The sequence below is a fragment of the Danio rerio genome, chromosome 2 (genome assembly GCF_049306965.1).
Source record: "Danio rerio strain Tuebingen ecotype United States chromosome 2, GRCz12tu, whole genome shotgun sequence".
Classification (NCBI taxonomy): Eukaryota; Metazoa; Chordata; class Actinopteri; order Cypriniformes; family Danionidae; genus Danio; species Danio rerio.
In genome coordinates, this window is record NC_133177.1 from 61,843,382 (window position 1) to 61,861,591 (window position 18,210).

General features: G+C 40.1%; 1 protein-coding gene and 1 long non-coding RNA gene across 3 annotated transcripts; one reads left to right on the top strand and one right to left on the bottom strand.

Annotated features, from left to right (window-relative positions):
- The first annotated feature begins 686 nt into the window (after nucleotides 1-686).
- LOC141379213 (uncharacterized) lies at nucleotides 687-9,167 on the top strand. Its single transcript, XR_012395381.1, has 3 exons — nucleotides 687-1,318; nucleotides 1,608-3,203; nucleotides 4,597-9,167. It is a non-coding gene; the product is annotated as an uncharacterized lncRNA (long non-coding RNA).
- A 473-nt stretch (nucleotides 9,168-9,640) lies between these two features.
- On the bottom strand, nucleotides 9,641-17,664 carry tpgs1 (tubulin polyglutamylase complex subunit 1). Of its 2 annotated transcripts, NM_001002545.2 has the most exon segments (3): nucleotides 9,641-9,926; nucleotides 11,979-12,363; nucleotides 17,243-17,664. In NM_001002545.2, coding segments are annotated over 3 exon segments (804 nt in total). In that variant the 5' UTR covers nucleotides 17,515-17,664; the 3' UTR covers nucleotides 9,641-9,779.
- Nucleotides 17,665-18,210: the final 546 nt, after the last annotated feature.

The following is an 18,210-nucleotide window of genomic DNA, read 5'->3' on the forward strand; positions in this document are numbered from 1 at the left end:
AGGGTACTTTACAGGCATTCGTCCCTTTTTGACCCCGAAGACCACAAGTGTGATTCACAAATAAGGATATAAGGATCTGCAGATGGTTAAAAACAGAAATAAAAAATGCTCAGTTCCCAGAGTCTCTATTTTACCTGCAAATACTGCAATAAGTAAAAAATAATTACGAAGAAAAATTACCAAAAATTATAATAATAATTAAAAATAAAAATTACAAAAAGTGATTTGTTTTCAATAGGGGGAAAATTGATATTAATTACAAAATAAATATTAATTCTTACGACAAAACCCTCTCAAAATTTAAAATTAAGTAGAAAAAATGTTATAAGACTTAAATGAATTTGATTGATTTTACTGAAAAAAATCTGAGGGTATTTTATAGGTGTTCGTCCTTTTTGACTCCGAAGACCACGAGTGTGTTTCACAAATAAGGATCCCGAAGGGTTAAAAAATTAAATTTAAAAATATTCTACCTGGAAATACTGCAAAAATTAATAATATTTACAAAGAAAAATTACCAAAAAATGAATAAATAAATAATAAATAAAAAAATAACAAAAAATTCCATTGTTTTTAATAGGGGGAAAATTGATGTTAATTACAAAATAAATATTATTTCTTACAACAAAACTCTCTCAAAATTAAACATTAAGTAGAAGAAAATGTTATAAGACTTAAATAAATTTGATTGATTTTACTGAGAAACATCTGAGGGTACTTTACAGGCGTTCGTCCCTTTTTGACCCCGAAGACCACAAGTGTGTTTCACAAATAAGGATATAAGGATCTGCAGATGGTTAAAAACAGAAATAAAAAATGCTCAACTCCCAGAGTCTCCATTTTACCTGCAAACACTGCAATAAGTAAAAAATAATTACGAAGGAAAATTACCAAAATTAATAATAATAATTAAAAATAAAAATTACAAAAAAGTGTTTTGTTTTGAATAGGGGGAAATTTGATATTAATTACAAAATTAATATTAATTCTTACGACAAAACCCTCTCAAAATTGAAAATTAAGTAGAAAAAATGTTATAAGAATTAAATGAATTTCTTCTCCAAGAAATACTTAAACATACGTTTTACTGCAGTCTGTAGATGAAATAAACACTAGGGGGCAGTATGACCACAACAACTTCTGTTCCTTTTCACATTAATGATATTTACAGGGCCATAATATTGATGAATGAAGGATTATTTTCATGCAGCTCTTTTGCACAACACCAAATAAAGACGACAAAACAAATGAACACAGTCTATAATATGTAAACGCATAGGTTTGCCTCAATTATCTCTCTATGATCGTAGCTCACTTAGTATAATAAGCTTTGTATTTATTATTGTGTTAATTTTGAATTTATTTTAGTATAGTGCAAAATACATCTGAAATTTGCTATAAAATGTACACTAAGTAACTCATTTCAGATTCGCAAAAATGCAGACAGCGCCCTCTAGTGGATTTGCCATCTGAAACTTAAAACAAATCATACCCTAACGCAAGTATTTTAGATTCAGACTGATGCGGACAGCGCCCTCTGGTGGATTTGCCATGAAAAACATTCAAAAAATACCCTAAGTAACGTATTTAAGATTTGCAAAACTGAGGACAGCGCCCTCTAGTGGATTTGCTATCTGAAACTTACAATAAAATATACCCGAATTAACGTATTTTACAATTCACAAAAATGTAGACAGCCAATGAGAAGAAGGGGGCGGGGCATGTCAGACACTTGAGAGCGTTCGATTAGTCAGAAGATTTAATGAGAAACTGAAGTATGAGGTGACGTGAAAAAAAATCACTGATCCATTTAGGCCGCAGTGAAACTGCAAACTTTGGATGTTTATATCAGGTCTACTGGCTTCTGCGTGTGAACACTGGTAACAGACTGAAACTAACAGATAAAATGTTTTATTTTAATTTCACCTTCAACAGCTCCAGGCATTCTTTGTGTGTGTAATGCACTGCCTGTAACACACACCCTGCTGAATTATTGATTTATGAGTTTAATAAGCTGTTCATTGGGTCTTATTGCTGTTGCGATGGTGAGCAGCTGCTTTGTTTTTTATTTATTTATTTAAAAAGCACATTAAAGCTAAGATACAACCTGAAAGACGACAATACAACACTTACCATCACAATCATCAGCACTTTTAATAGTTTATTTTACACACTTATAATATGCTGCTGCTCTATTGGAGTTTTCATTCCAAAATTGCCGCCACGCCATCTAGTGGCTGTTTCCCATATTGCACTAGAGTGTCGCCTCTTAGTGATTCTAAGCTCTTTGCTATTAGTTTGTTCTTAATGACATGCAGATGAACTGTTCAGCACAAAACTAGCAATGTGAGTTAACAGCATCAGTATGTTTAGTTTTGATGAAGTGAAATGTTTCAGCGCTCAGTAACGCATGAGATGTGGCTGAATCTGTTTGTTTTTTCCTGACATGACGACTGAAAGAGGAATCGACACACTTTCAGAACAACACTGAAAACCGGAACTGAAAACACTCGAGCATCAAAACCACAGAGAAGTAAAGCTCATTCCCTGCAGCGCATCCAGCAAACACTCTCGCTTCAGGCATAATGAACTTCATGCTGATTATACATGCAGAACACGAGGCTTAATATCTGCAGTCATGTGCAGGCCCACACGGAATCTGCGTGCATAGAAATCCGCAGATTTTTAGCCCATCTTTGATTCTGTTTATTTACTTATTACAGTAATATTATTGACATGAGAATGTTCATATGATTTACTTACAATGCAGTTTGTGCAGTAATATTTTAGTAGATATATTACACGAGACACTTGCTTTGTTCACCAAATAAAGTAGATCTGATTAGATTTGCATTGCAAACATTAAATACAAGTTAAAAAGGTATGACTTATTTCATATATTAAGGTTTTAGTTATGGTACTCCCTAAATAATTCATCATAAATACGCAGATTTTTTTTTTTTTTACAAAATTCTCAACAGAAATAGCAAAGAATAGATTCCGTCTGGCCCTAGTCATGTGGCATCTTTTTTCTGAACCAATTTTCATATGATTGTATTCATGATCTTTTTGGGTTTTCTGGTGTTTTCTTAGCTCGTGTAACCCCACCGGTTCTACACCTAGAGCACATTTGCACAGAGTCTTTTAATAAATTAGGTATGTTAACTGTCAGTAATAGAGTGTGTTTTTTAAAACTGGAAATGGTATGTAAGAATTGAAATATTACAAATATTCTGATGTCTTTGACAATTCAAAACATGAGCTGAAGACAGGGCCAATGGACTCCACAACCCACCAGGGGGGAATGCGGGAAAAACTAGTTCCTGCTGCATTTGCATCTGACTATGCTGAGACTCAGCTTCATCCCCCCAACTCACACATATGGTCATTTCAATGTTTCAATGTTTTAGACTAACCAAACTGACTTTATCTATCATGTTTGATATAATTTGAAATGTCTCAGTGCGATTGGTACAATGGTCTCATTCTCTCAGAAATAGACATAATCAAAACAATAAATATATAACTTCAGGCATCTTTTGAACCACTGTGAAGGGTGTGACTTTTTACACACACCCCCTTCCTTGAGGGAATTCTTGGATTATTTAAGGTAAGGTCTAAGAAAAACTCAGCGCGATTCTGCTTACCCAGATCAGCCCATAACATGGAGCCCAGGCTCCACGTTATGTAAAATTTACACATTATGTAAAAAGTCAGGAATGCATCTTTTAATCTTGGATTTGTCTTTGATAATTTGATGATTTGTATTAATCGTTTATGAATTGACTGATTGAATTGGCATAATACATTTACCTGACTAATAAATTGTTATGTTTTGAATGATTCAAACAGAGTTCGTGTTATTATCACTGATAAATGTTGTTGTCCATAGCACTACAAGCCACTGTACAGGTTAGTAACGGACTAAAACATGTTAGACAGAGCAGCGTGGCACGCTATTCAATGTTGGTAGAGATCCGACTAACAAATTGGCATTTATTCATGTATACTTGGACTGTAAAAGGCCAACTATTTAGAACAACAAAATATTGTTGAAACTACTTTAAATGTGGATATTTAGGCCTTCATCTACAATAGTATAATCCTGTGCGATTATTATTAAAATACTTTGTCTTGATTAAGTAGATAACAGATCTATGGGGACCACATAATAATCTCCTAAATTGAGTAAGTAGGGTTCTGCCTTTTTAGGAGAGTGGTTAATCGCCTCTGTTTAATGACCAAGCCTGACAAGCTTGTATTAGGAGATTGTATACCCGGCCGGTGCAAGACTCGAGATGCTATCGGAATCTGAATAAATGAGAATAAGGTATAATAACAAAATAAAAGAATATTCAATCATAATCTAAAATAATGTGAAAGGAAACAAAATAATCTTCTCAATGTTTTATAATTGGAGTCAGATAAAACGAGGATAAACATATTAATATTCTAAACCATCTCATACTAAAATTGGAGTCAGATATGAGTTAAGTTTAATATAAATCAACATTGTGCACTGGAAAGACCGAATATGCAGTGAACCTTCATCCACCAGTGGACACCGGCATTGGGCCAACTGGGTGGACCCTACAGGTACGAAAAATGTTTAATAATGTGGTTCCTGGTTATTTGATGAACTATTTTCAAATGGTGAGGCAACAGCATTCATACAGTACTAGGAGTTGGGATTTTAATATTTGTTTATTTAAATTTAGAAGTTTAGTGGGGAAAAATATGCTTTTATATAAAAGTGCAATCATGTGGAACAAACTACCAAAATCAATCAAGGAAATAAAAGATTTAAGGTTGTTCAAAAAAGCTATCAATAGATGGTTGTTTGATGAGGATATTTAGTTTGCATGGTGGACGAGGATGTTTTAATGTTACTTGAGTGTGAATAGGGTTGCGGCTGGAAGGCCATTGGCTGTGTAAAACGTGTGCTGGATAAGTTGGCTGTTCGTACCGCTGTGGCGACTGTTTGTTTTATTCTTCATTCGTATTTTGAAGCCATAGATTGTTTTTATTTAACAGAGGACCAAAATGGAAATAAGCCCAGGGCTTTAGTGTGTTTTTATCCTCGACAGTTTTTTTAACAAAGTGTATGGAATAATTCGTCTAAAATCTGTCAAATAAAATTCAATTCAATTCACCACCCAACCCGCTCCAAGCTGATTTCGAACCGGCAACCTTCCGCGTGGGAGTCAGTTGCTCTAACAAGGAGGCTAAAGACCATGGCCTCTAGTAACTGTCGCTATTTTCCGGAAAAGAGCATTCACACATCCACTCCAAAATACCGGTAAGTTCTGACATCATTCACCACAAATGAGCTTTAAACGGCTGCGCTTGTGTTTGTAAACATTTGACTAAATTACAAACTCTGTGGATGATCAATATTGTGAACAACTTTCGCAGGATCACTTTCGCATGTCGAGATGTTCATGATATGTGCATGTACAGGCGCTCACAGGCTGTTTCACAGGCACACGCAAAGCTTGAAGGTAAACAAACAACGGCTTATCATAAGCATCTCATCGATGATTATTTACACAGTTGGCATTAAGAAGAACATATAAACGTGATCTGACTAACTTCTAGCAGCTAAATGTGTCTGGAAAAATATTCAAAGGCTTTTATTCTCACAAACCGCGCGGACGTAAATGCGCCTGACTGTTGTGATTGGCTAAATCAGACGTCTCACGTCAGCACGTTCTAGACGTGCACGCGCTTATTACGGGAATCTTCCTTCTGCATTCACACAGCGCAGCATTCCGGCAAATTACCGCTAATGTTACAACTTCTCTTTCCGGAAAATAGCCAGAACGAATTTACCGGTATTTTCAAAAAGGACCTGTTCACACATACAGACCTTTCCGGAAAATTGCCGCCAATTTTCCGGAAAGGTCTGTAAGTGTGAAAGGGGCTATTGTGTTCATGTCACTTCTTGTGTGTGTTTGGTTGTGAGACGTAGGCCTCGTTTACACTAGTACAATTTAGTTTTAAAACGGCGTTTTAGAATGAAAATGATCCGCGTCCTGCGTTTCACACAGCGTTTCTGAACAACTCTCCGTCTACACTACACCACTGAAAGTGCACATCACGTGACCACACACACACACACACTGGCATGCGCTGCAGCATATCTAGCCAGATGAGAGCTGTTCATCGAGGATCTCCCTCTGGATCCAATCTCACTATATTTGTTAAACTTGATATTTACTTTATCTTGTTGTCTCTATCTTAATACATATTCCCTGACTTTGGTCATTGGAATCGATTACTTGTTCTCAGGTAATGTGTTTTGGCTGAGCGCAGAGATAAGTTAATAATTAATGTAACCACGTACATTCTGCATATCGACTGATCACTTGCATTTATTTCCTATACTGTATAAACTTATTGTACGTTATACATTTATAATGGCCATTATAAATTATTAAAACTGATATTCAGCAATAGAGAGGGTGTGTTTCGTATTTTCAATGAAAATGAAGAGGAGGCAGTTGTTATAGGCTCCGTTTTGTTATAAATAAGCATAAAGTGAAGATAACAATCATATATGCAGCACGACGCCTCAACATTTCTGCTGTCTGTTATTAGTTATTAAGATCAAAGTTATTAATATCAAAATGAAAATAGCAGTTCCTTACATCATGTTTACATTTTATTGTTATTATTGTTAAGATAAGGCAACAGTGGCGCAGTAGGTAGTGCTGTCACCTCACAGCAAGAAGGTTGCTGGTTCGAACCTCGGCTCAGTTGGCGTTTCTGTGTGGAGTTTGCATGTTCTCCCTGCCTTCGCGTGGGTTTCCTCCGGGTGCTCCGGTTTCCCCCACAGTCCAAACACATAAGGTGTAGGTGAATTGGGTAGGCTAAATTGACCGTAGTGTATGAGTGTGTGTGTGTGTGAATGTGTGTGTGGATGTTTCCCAGAGATGAGTTGTGGCTGGAAGGGCATCCGCTACGTAAAAACGTGCTGGATAAGTTGGCGGTTCATTCCGCTGTGGCGACCCCGGATTAATAAAGGGACTAAGCCGACAAGAAAATGAATGATTGTTAAGATAGTGAAACAACATGCATATCCAGGACGATGTGAATAAGTCTATAAAGTACACGGTTCCCTTTGAAGATTTACCCGAGGTGTCCTCGGGAGTTTGTTTTCCATACAAAACTTGTGAAGTCTGATCTTACAAGTAGAGGATGCAGGACTGAATTGTGTGTAACCTGCTTAATATTGAGGAAAAGCCCCAATCAGAGAGGCGAATGTCAGGAGCCACGCCTCCTTTTTCAGATGTCTCCGTTTCCCCATCCACACTGAGACGGAGCAGCAGCGTTTTAGGATGAAAACGGCCTCTCCAGCGTTTTCAAAACGCTCCGTTTACTGTGCTCGAAAACTCTGATGTAGTGTGGACAGATGGCGTAACTTATGCGTTTTAAAACAAAAATGTATTAGTGTAAACGAGGCCGTACTTTGGGAAAGTAGTCGGCAACAGAGTGGAGGAACTATGACGTCAATTTGTATACAAAAACCCGGAAGCGAGTTAGCATTTTAGCACTTCCGGTTCCCTCGTCCCAAAGTCAATGGGTTTTTTGAAAGAGGTTTCAGTAAAATCGATTAAATAAGGTCCGTGGCGAACACCGACTCAAGATACTTTCACGTTTTGTTCTACGACATAAAACACATCAGTTAAAGCACACCCTTCAACTTTTAAATCGATAATGCTTCTTTAAAAAGACGGTTGCTATCAAGTTGCTAAATGGGACTACAGGCGGCGTCGGGGACATTATACGTCATCGAGCTGATCTGGTCTGGAGCGCAGCTCGCTTGTGTTGTGCGTTTGGATTTGTCTGTGATTTAGGTATTTTCAGAATAGTATTTTATAGTTTGTTGTATTATTCTAATTGAGAATTCAGATTGTGTGTAGATAATTCCTTCACATGTAAAGGCTGTCGAGACAGACTAATTTGTTGATCATTTATTTTAATTAAATGATATTATGAAGATACTGCTTACCAGTGCAGCCTGTTTCTTTCCTGCTCTCGGTAATGCAAACGTGTGAATAAATGTGTAAAAATACATGATTATTAACTGTCATTTTAACGTGATCAAGTGATTTCTCGTCTTTTTTTCTTCATCTGAACACATTTAACTGCAGTATTTACACTCCTCCATAAAACGTATAGCAGATGTGACTGTATGAGCTGTTTTTCGCTGTACTTCGTGACACAAAAGGAATATTGAATGTTGCTCTGTGTCCATCATGATGATACTTGCAGGCATTTGATTGACTTGTTTCTCCTCACGCCTAATTTCTGTTGTCTGTTTAAGGTAAGCGGGCTGTGTGCACGCGAGCGATACACTTATTTAAATATGTCTCATAATAATACTATATAGGCACATTTATACACATTTTAAAAACTTTTAGAACAACCACAAAGCAAAACAGATGTATTTCCCACGTAAAAACGATCCAAAAGGCACATAGGTCTATGTGTGTTTGCGTATTTATTAGTTTATAATATATAGTGTGGATTATAATACAATAAACAGAGAGATTAACTCTTTGTCATAGACAATATTTCTAAAAAAATAAGCTTGATAAGTCGTCTGTAGCAGGGTGGGGCTGACGTCACAGACGAGCGCCCCGAGGGCTCTGTAGTCCGTTTATAGCCTAACGTTGGCTTTTCAAGTCTTGCGTTTGCATTTAAGATCAAAAAGTGCTCAAAGTTGTATTTTCGTGTGACAATTATCCGGCTGAACCAAATGTGTAAGTGTAATGAACAGGGTTTGAACACAGAGCTTATTATTCGCAATCTTCGAAAACCCTATGGGAAAATCCTATAGGGATTTTCACAAGGGAACCAGTTTTATGCTAGCAGCCGATTAGCCTACAAAGTGACGTCATAGTTCCTCCACTCTATTCTTCCTATTGTAAAGTCATGTGGTGTGAAATCCCCTGTTTCACAGCAGCGAGAAACGCTAGCCCAGAGAATCATACAGTGTGAAAACATCTGTGACTTGGCGACTTTAAAAATCCTGCAGTCTGAACTCAGCTTAAGATGTATTTGGACAAAGTATCGGATCAGTATCGCTGATACCATCTGAATTTGACTCAGATTCGTATTGGAACATCACTAACGGAGTGTATGCAAATTGGGACGCAGCATATAACTGTATTAACTACTTTATTGATTGGTGTAAACAGGCCGAAAGTCCGCATAAACTAGAAGCTGTGACCATCTGTTTTTTATTTTCCTATTGTGATGCAGTTTCTAGAGAAACCGAATATTAAATAGAAAACAGTGGGCGTGACTTGTGTTTCCACTGCGAGCTGATTGGATGTAGGGAAGTAGGCATTTCATTCAGAAAGATGAGGGAAAACATTTAAGGGGAGTTATTACAGCCTAACAGACTCTACCTACTCACCATTTCTGTTTGACGTCAAAACTGACATCTGGAGGGGCGTGGCTATATGTTAGCCCCGCCCACTACCTCAGACAGACCTAATCTGAGAATTTAACTGAACACCAAATAGAAGTGCATTTTCAGATTTCAATTTTACATTACAAGGGCAAACTGTGTTGTCTTAATGACTGTTCGGCACACAACTAGCAATGTGAGCTAACAAAATCAATAAGGTTAGTTTTGATTTCATGTGTACTCTTTTTATTGATTGACTTGAAGCTTTAAACACTCTTTTGTTCATCTTTGATCTGTGCACTGTAATGTAAGCATGGCAAACTCTCAATCTGAGGATCTCCAGGTCTCAGACAGCAGGTCATGTGACGGTTCGAACCCGTGCGATGAAGAGCGCCGCGGCCGCATCCTCAAACTCCTGCGCATCCATTGTTTCTCCGTCCCGCGTCTGCGAATGAGCCTCTGCCATTGCCTGCGCCACTTTAGCCGGAGAGATCTTAGCACTAGCCTGGAGGAAAAACATTAGTTTCAGTGTTATTTTAATATCATAAAATAAAAAATAGAAGCAGAAATAAAAGCAGAATCTAAAAATAAACAGATCATTCGCGTTCGTCTGTGTGGACACACATATATTTATCCTTATATACAGCTGACGTCAGAATTATTCGACCTGCTGTGAATTTCTTCCAATATTTCCCAAATGGTTTTGCCCAGATTCAGAAGTTGTTCACAGTATTTCCTATAATATTTGTTCTTCTGGAGAAAGTCTTTTTGTTTTATTTCGGCTAGAATCAAAGCAGTTTTTAATTGTTTTAAACCCATTTTAAGGTCATTATTATTAACTCCCTTCAGCAATATTAGTGTTGGATTGTCTCCAGAACAAACCACTGTTATACAATGACTTGCCTAATTACCCTAACTTTACCCTAATTACTCTAGTGAAGCCTTTAAATGTCACTTTAAGCTGAACACTAGTGTCTTGAAGAACATCTAGTCTAGTATTATTTACTGTCATTATGTCAAAGGTAAAATAAATCAGCTATTAGAGATGAGTTATTAAGACTATTATGATTAGAGATGTGTTGAAAAAAAATCTCTCCGCTAAACAGAAATTGGAGGAAAACTAGGTTGCTGAAGTGGTGTTAGTAAGGCCAGCAGGGGGCGCTCAACCTGTGGTCTATGTGAGCCCTAATGCCCCAGTATAGTGAAGGAGACACTGTACTGTCAGCGAGTGCCGTCTTTCAGATGAGGTGTTAAACCGAGCTCCTGACTCTCTGTGCTCATTAATAATCTCATGGCACTTCTCAAAAAGAGTAGGGGTGTAACCCCGGTGTCCTGGCCACACCCCCTTCATCAGCCATTACCCATCATGGCCTCCCAATCATCCCCATCCACCAAATTGGCTCTATCACTGTCTCTCCACTCCACCTATAGCTGGTGTGTGGTGAAGCACTGGCGCCGTTGTCGTGGCTGCTGGAGCATCATCCAAGTAGATGCTGCACACTGGTGGTGGTGTGGAGAACTCTCCTCATGACTGTGGCCATACACAATAAATGCGCGATATAAATACACACATTACATAACATAACATTTATTGTGTGATTTGACTGAAAAGTGGTCATAAATGAATATTTTCTCAATTGAAATGAGTAGCGGCTTACAAGAAGCAGTATTCCATAGGTCACCACTTAAGCCTGGTTTATACTTCTGCGTCAAGTGACCGGCGTGACCCATGGCGCATGCAACGCGCGTAGCTGTGCATTTATACTTCTGCGCGCTGTCACTGTTGGTCTGCATTAACTCTTTCAACACGCTAGTTGGTAGTGAGGTGTTAATGTTCCTCTGTGTCGAGTTTCTTCGCTGCTGTTTTGCTTTTCCTGAACACTTCCTGGATGTACAAGTGACTCAAACTCGCTCATTTTGAGGCAGGAACCAGCAGACGTGCAACAACTTTAACTATGGGGTAAACACAAAACAAAACTGTCCATCCGGAGCTCCTTCACGGGACTCCACACTTGTAAACAGTCGCGCCATTCGCGCGGCTATCGGCCCCGCCCAGACTCGTCAGCGCTACCAAGCCGACCAATCACAGAGCTTGAGCTACGCTTCGTTGCATTGTGTAGTTACATTTTTTGAAAGGTGCACGTCAGCGACGCCGTATGGGTATGCGTCAACACCGTAGCATACACGTGCGTTTGACGCAGAAGTATAAATCAGCCTTTAACAAGCAGCAATTAAAGTCCCGCCTTCTAGTACAAGAGCCAATCAGTGATCGCTAAAGACTGATGATTCTCTGAGGAAGGGGCTTGGACCAAATGTAAGTTTCTGCAGATGTTGTGTGATGTTTAGAAAGGAAACTAAAGAGATGGTTGCTGTTTATTTTTATTAGTGATTCCTAACATGAAATGTAAATGTACGTGTTGGAGAATTTGAAGTTTCCCCATTCAAACTGAATGCCTGAGAGGTGTGTCGAAGGCTGCAGAGTTACTTGCCAATATACAGAGTTACCAGAGTTACTTGCCTTAAAGCGACTTCGATACGGTGCTTGGTATGAACTCACCTCCAGGTATCGTGCGGTGTCGGGCCCGTCTGCGGTCTCCAGCGCCTCCTTCAAGGTCTCCAGCACTGCGCAGCACAGTGTCCTCTGGGCCGGCCGGTCTGGAGCGCTCGCCACCGCTGCGTACAGACACTGGGACTTGCGGATGTAGTCTGCGAACACGGAGCAGGTGAGCACGGCCTGCCGGTACAGCTCGAAGGGCACGGTCTCGTGTTCACGGCACTGTAAGCGGCGCAGCAGCGGAGCGGAAGTGGAGGCCGACAGACCGCCTTCACTGCACAGACTCTGCAGCGTCTCCGTGTAGAGCCGCCCGCCCACGCCACCAACACCCGCACCGCACTGAGACAGCAGATCATACGACACCCGCACGCTGCTGTTGAACGCAGATCTGATGGAGGAAACCAAAAAACAACAACAGTATACTGTAAGAGTTTATTTAACACAAGCTCATTGGAAATATGTACCCTGCACAACATTTTTGAGAATTGACAAATGTGTACCCTGCACTAGGTTTTCTTGCAGTTTTTGTTTTCACAAATCCACTAGAGGGCGCCATGTACATTTTTTACAATGTTATTTCTTGTAGGTTCACCAACTGTATACATTTCTGTGCATATTAATGCCCTTTTTGCTGCACATCTGTGAGAGAAGTCGGTCGACTTGTCATCATGTATAATACATTGGCTTGATATGGACTGACCCACACATGCCCTTCTACCAACCCAAGCTCATTCTGAAAACGTAGTCCCGCGGACGTTTCTAGACACAGTGGAATACGTCCCGGGAGGTACGTACGGCTGCATTTACTTTTTTCGGTGGTGTGATGCTGTTTCCTTTTGCGCTTGCCGGCCGGCCGACCGCTTACCTCCTTGTGGAGGGCTTCCCCGCTGCAACCCACTCAGCTCACCGTGTACGTCGGCAGGCTCTAGATGCAGAGAGGAGTTGACCACGGCGATCGGTTTCGAGTCCGGGGAAGAGCAGTTCCAGCAATCAGGTAAGACAAAAACAGAATCCCAAGAATAAAATGAACGAGTTTCGTAACAGGGTGAGAACGCGGTGAAATCCGAAAACGCTGTAGAAAAAAAAATCAGGGCTTTTCTTTTTTTGGACGGCTTTTGTTAACTGTTGCTCGGGTTTAGGGAAGTGAGCGGGCGGGCCGGTCAATCGGTAAAATTGGTTGGGTTCAGGGAAGGAGGAGGGCGGGACAGCCGATTGGCCGGTAGCGCAGTCAATCATCCGGTCAGTCGGACAGCGGCCTCCGGTGGGTTCATGCGAGAACAGCGCGGGCATGAACTGCACTCGCGAGAGGCGTTTGAGATGCGAAAAATCGCACAACAGCTGCCTCTCGCGGATTCACAAAAACAAAAACTGCACCCGTACGTACCCGCTGGGACGTATTCCGCGGTCTCCAGAAACATCCGCGGTACTACGTTTCCACAATGAGCCTGGGTTGCCTTCTACTAAAGCTCAGACAGATCACATGAATTTCTTACGGTTTTGGCATTATTTCCTTGACGTCGGGTGTCGTAGGGGTTCGTAAACGACAAATGGGCGTCTTGACATAGGATTCAATCGTTTCTTCTCGTGTAATGTGGCATAGTTCACAACAACTGATACCATGCCTGCGATGCCTCACGACACCATCGCATCTAAAATTTCCTGTCGTCACGACTAGTTCCGAATTTCTCTGTCATATCAGCGGGTGCTGCCATTAATGCGCTGGTCAGGTAATCAAAAATAGGCTGCATTATTACTTATGGGCGGGTCACAGCTGGATAAGATCAATCATTGGTTATGCAAACTTGAACTATTTTCTGAAATATTAATAATTTTATCTGACAGACTGGCACAAATATGCAGACATCTCTATCCTCACATCCAGTTTCTGAGTTCTCTCATCCCTCCAACAGAGTTTGTTCTTCCGAGGTAATCTGGGTAATTCAGTGCTGTGAATACAATGTAAAAGCATCTCCTGCTTACTCAAATGTGTCATTAATAGTGAAAACAGTTTAATATTGGCTTCTCTGAATATTTCACTTTCATTTTATTTACGCTAGATTATTATTTTATTTAACAAACCAACGATTAATCAAAAAAAGATCACGATCTCGATTCGACCCTACACACGATCTTAATTCAGCTTTTCTAAGATTCAGCCAACTATATTTTCAAGGTCAGGAGAGAAGCGAGGCAGTCACACAAATCTTCAAAGAAACATTGACCCCTTCAAACAGTGTTAAAAGTGCCACATACTGTATTAATTAGGTATAATTCACCCAGAAATGTCATTTCTGTCTTCATGTAATGATGTATTCGCGGCCGCAAAATTACACATGAGCTGACCACCAGCTGTTTGTTTACTACCGAGAACGCGTGTGCATGCATGACGCCTACTTTAGTGAACAAAACCTGCATATGCTGTGAGTAACCGGTAATAAAGTTGTAAATAACGTTCAGTTATTTGCACAGAGCGTTGTGCTGGAGGTTTGATTTGCATGTGTGTGTTTTTTTTCTCACAGTGACGGCAGCCATGAGCCACACTTGGAAGTGAAAGTGAAACCTGTGCGCACATCATTTAAATGAGCATATGGCATTTTAGTAATGATTTCGACAGGCATTCAATATGTTTTTTCCTTTCATAGCGAACACAGTGTTGTGCACAGGGCTTTACATTAACACCCGCCAACCCGCCAAATGGGGGTAGATTTCAGCTCTGGCGGGTAAGACAGACACCTCCACTAGCCACTTTGGCTGGTTGCAAATCTGCTACAAATTGTAGTTTTCCTAAAAGCAGGGTTTGACAATAAGCATGGCCCAATATTCGTGCAAATGTGATCTTAGAATCGAGAAGCAGCACGAATGACAAAAATAACTGTTCGTGCGAGCAAAACAGCAAAAAAGGAAGGTAAATACCGAACGAGAGGGTGATCACTCGCGCGCATAGGTGATATGATGTGATGCGCGCGACTGTTAAAAAAACGCGCGCGCTCTCGTTTACTTGCACGTCTGTTCCCTTTGATATTAGCCTCTTTCACACATACACACCTTTCCGGAAAATTGGCGGCAATTTTCCGGAAAGGTTGTATGTGTGAACAGGTCCTTTTTGAAAATACCGGTAAATTCGTTCTGGCTATTTTCCGGAAAGAGAAGTTGTAACATTAGCGGTAATTTGCCGGAATGCTGCGCTGTGTGAATGCAGAAGGAAGATTACCGTAATAAGCGCGTGCACGTCTAGAACATGCTGACGTGAGACGTCTGCTTTAGCCAATCACAACAGTCAGACGCATTTACGTCCGCGCGGTTTGTGAGGATAAAAGCCTTTGAATATTTTTCCAGACACATTTAGCTGCTAGAAGTTAGTCAGATCACGTTTATATGTTCTTCTTAATGCCAACTGTGTAAATAATCATCGATGAGATGCTTATGATAAGCCGTTGTTTGTTTACCTTCAAGCTTTGCGTGTGCCTGTGAAACAGCCTATGAGCGCCAGCACACGCACATATTATGAACATCTCGACATGCGAAAGTGATCCTGCGAAAGTTGTTCACAATATTGATCATCCACAGAGTTTGTAATTTAGTCAAATGTTTACAAACACAAGCGCAGCCGTTTAAAGCTCATTTGTGGTTAATGATGTCAGAATTTACCGCTATTTTGGAGTGGATGTGTGAATGCTCTTTTCCGGAAAATTTCCGTAACGTCCTCGCCTGTGTGAACAGCGCTTTTTTTGAATATACCGGTAAAGTCATTCCGGAAATTTTTTTCCGGATATTTACCGGTATCACTGTGTGAAAGGGGCTATAGACTGGACAAAGAGCGATGATCGTTCACGTGCAGACAGTCCTGCTGCTTTCAAGTGCTCAAGATTAAAAAATACACATATTCTTTTGTAAGCTGCAGTGGTCACTGCTTTCATTTTAATTATTCTTTGAACAGATTATTAAAAGGCCTATATTAACCATGTGCACAAGAACATCTTTTCATTATCAAACACGGTATGTTTCACCTGCTTTCTTTCACTTGCAGTTATTTTTGTTACTGTGGTTTATTTTTTTTTTTTACAATAACATTGCTTTAATGGAAGATTACTCCCCATTTATGTGTAGTTAACTGCTGATCTGGGACTGTTAGCCAGGACAGATTACTGTGCATATTTTAGATACATGACAATAATTATTTTTTAAATGTAGTGTTTTTTTTAAAGAAAAGTTTTGTTGAATTAGAAAGTGCCCCTAAAATGCAACATTTTTCATGTTTTGACACATAAAAAAAATTGTGGCTAAAAAATACTTGGTGTGGTCAGAGATAAACTTGGTAAATCCTTAAATTTGAGCCCTGAAAAGTCGTGAAACAAAAACTAATTGCATTGCGACACAACCCATTTGCTCACGCACACTGAGCAAGCTAATACACAATACACACAAGACGTTAAATGAATGAAGAGGCATGTGCACATAACAAACAAAAACAAGCTAAAGAGAAAAGCCATCAAGACCGTTTGCTTCTACCGTGATCTCACACTGCTTTTTTGGGTTTCGTTGTTTCTGAAACTGTCCTTCGCTCGACTCAGACCCTGATTTGCTCCGCTACACCTCTCAAGTGTGGCTATGAGTAGGGCTAGACAGAATCTGCGGATTTATGCGGAATGGTTTTGGGAGTATCATAAGTAAAACTTAATATATGAAATAAAAAGTAATACCTTTTTAACTTGTATGTAATGTTTACAATGCAAGTCCAATTAGATCCACTTTATTTGGTGAACAAAGCTAGTCTCTCATATAATATCTCTACTTAAAGACAGAAAATGTTACTTTACAAACTATATTATAAATAAATCATATTATTATCTTCATATTAGTCAATAATATTGCTGAAGTTAATTTAAAAACTGAATAAATATAAATTTACACACATTTACTCAAGTAAATAAACAGAAATAATGACGGGCTAAAAAATTTTGCATGCGCAGATTCCGTGTGGGCCTAGCTATGAGCTACCAAGCAAACCAGTCTCACCGAAAAAGCCATCTATATGGAGGTAAGCGGTCAGTGGTATAGCACGTAACATTAGTTTTACACTCAAAATGCAGCCATATGTACCCGCAAGCACTTATTTCTCAGTTCTCAAAAATGTACACCAGGGCACATATTTGAGTGTGTTTCTAACTTTCTAAATTAATGAGTATGCCTGTGTTTATACGTGTGTGTCTGACTGTGTAAGTATGTCTGAGTGTGTGTATATATGCTTATGTGTGTGTGTGTGTGACCTCTGTGAGTGATGCTGCAGACTCAGCATCCACAGTGCTCTGCTCAAGCTCCGCTGCTCGGCACCTCCCTCCTCCGCCTCCGCCGACAGATGCGCGAAATGTTCGGCCAGGAACCCGAGCGGGTCCCCGGAGCGGCAGTCCAGCAGACGGAGCAGCGCCCCGGCCAGCAGCGCGCTCACCCCGGACCGCGACACGAACTCCTGATCCGCCTCACATCCGCTGCTGGAGCTCGAGCCGGACACCAGCACACCCGCGCGCCGCTTCTCCGACATCACCGCCGCTTCAGAAGATCGTTATTAACGTCGTATCGGTGAATAATATCATCTCCAGACAGACACAGATGCGAGTCGGTGAGGAATAAATAAACAGTGCTGTCGCTATAGACACGTGATGACGCGGAAGATCAGCTGACCAGCGTGTGTGAACGCGCAGGGTTCGCAGAAGGGATACCATAGATATATACACTAGATATCGCATAGGGACCCTGAGCATGCGTCAATAGCGCCGCCACATTGGTACAGGGCTCCCAGGATACAAGTCATTCAACTGCACTAGACAAGACAGTGTTATTAAGTGAAGATGCAGGACTTTAGCGGTCTACGACTGTAGTAAAGAGCAAACAAAAAAACAAAGCACAAAGGCAGAACATTTCATAGATTAAGTTTTTACGTTTTTGTAAGTTCTAAAATTTGTGCTAAACAGGTAACGTTATTGATGATAATACAGTCTCTTATGCATTCACCATAAGGCAAAGCAGCTCCAACTCGCACTAAACACTCGGCTTATGCTAGTTTTGTTGAATAAAATCAGCAAACAATGCAAAAGAAATATGACAACGAGATGCTGCGCTCCCTGCTGAAAAATCCAGCTTATACCAGCCTAGGCTGGTTTAAGCTGGATTTTTCAGCAGGGAAATAACAACTGATCAGTGTTTTCAATCACAAGAGACTTACTTTAAGTTTTAAATG

What these genes read in the sequence shown, in the direction of transcription:
- tpgs1 (XM_073915767.1), bottom strand. Translation starts at nt 17,514, where the DNA reads ATGTCGGAGAAGCGGCGCGCGGGTGTGCTGGTGTCCGGCTCGAGCTCC. An exon ending in CTGCAGCATCACTCACAGAG is followed by an intron (nt 9,927 to 17,242) that starts GTCACACACACA and finishes TTTTTCCTCCAG; the next exon opens with GCTAGTGCTAAGATCTCTCC.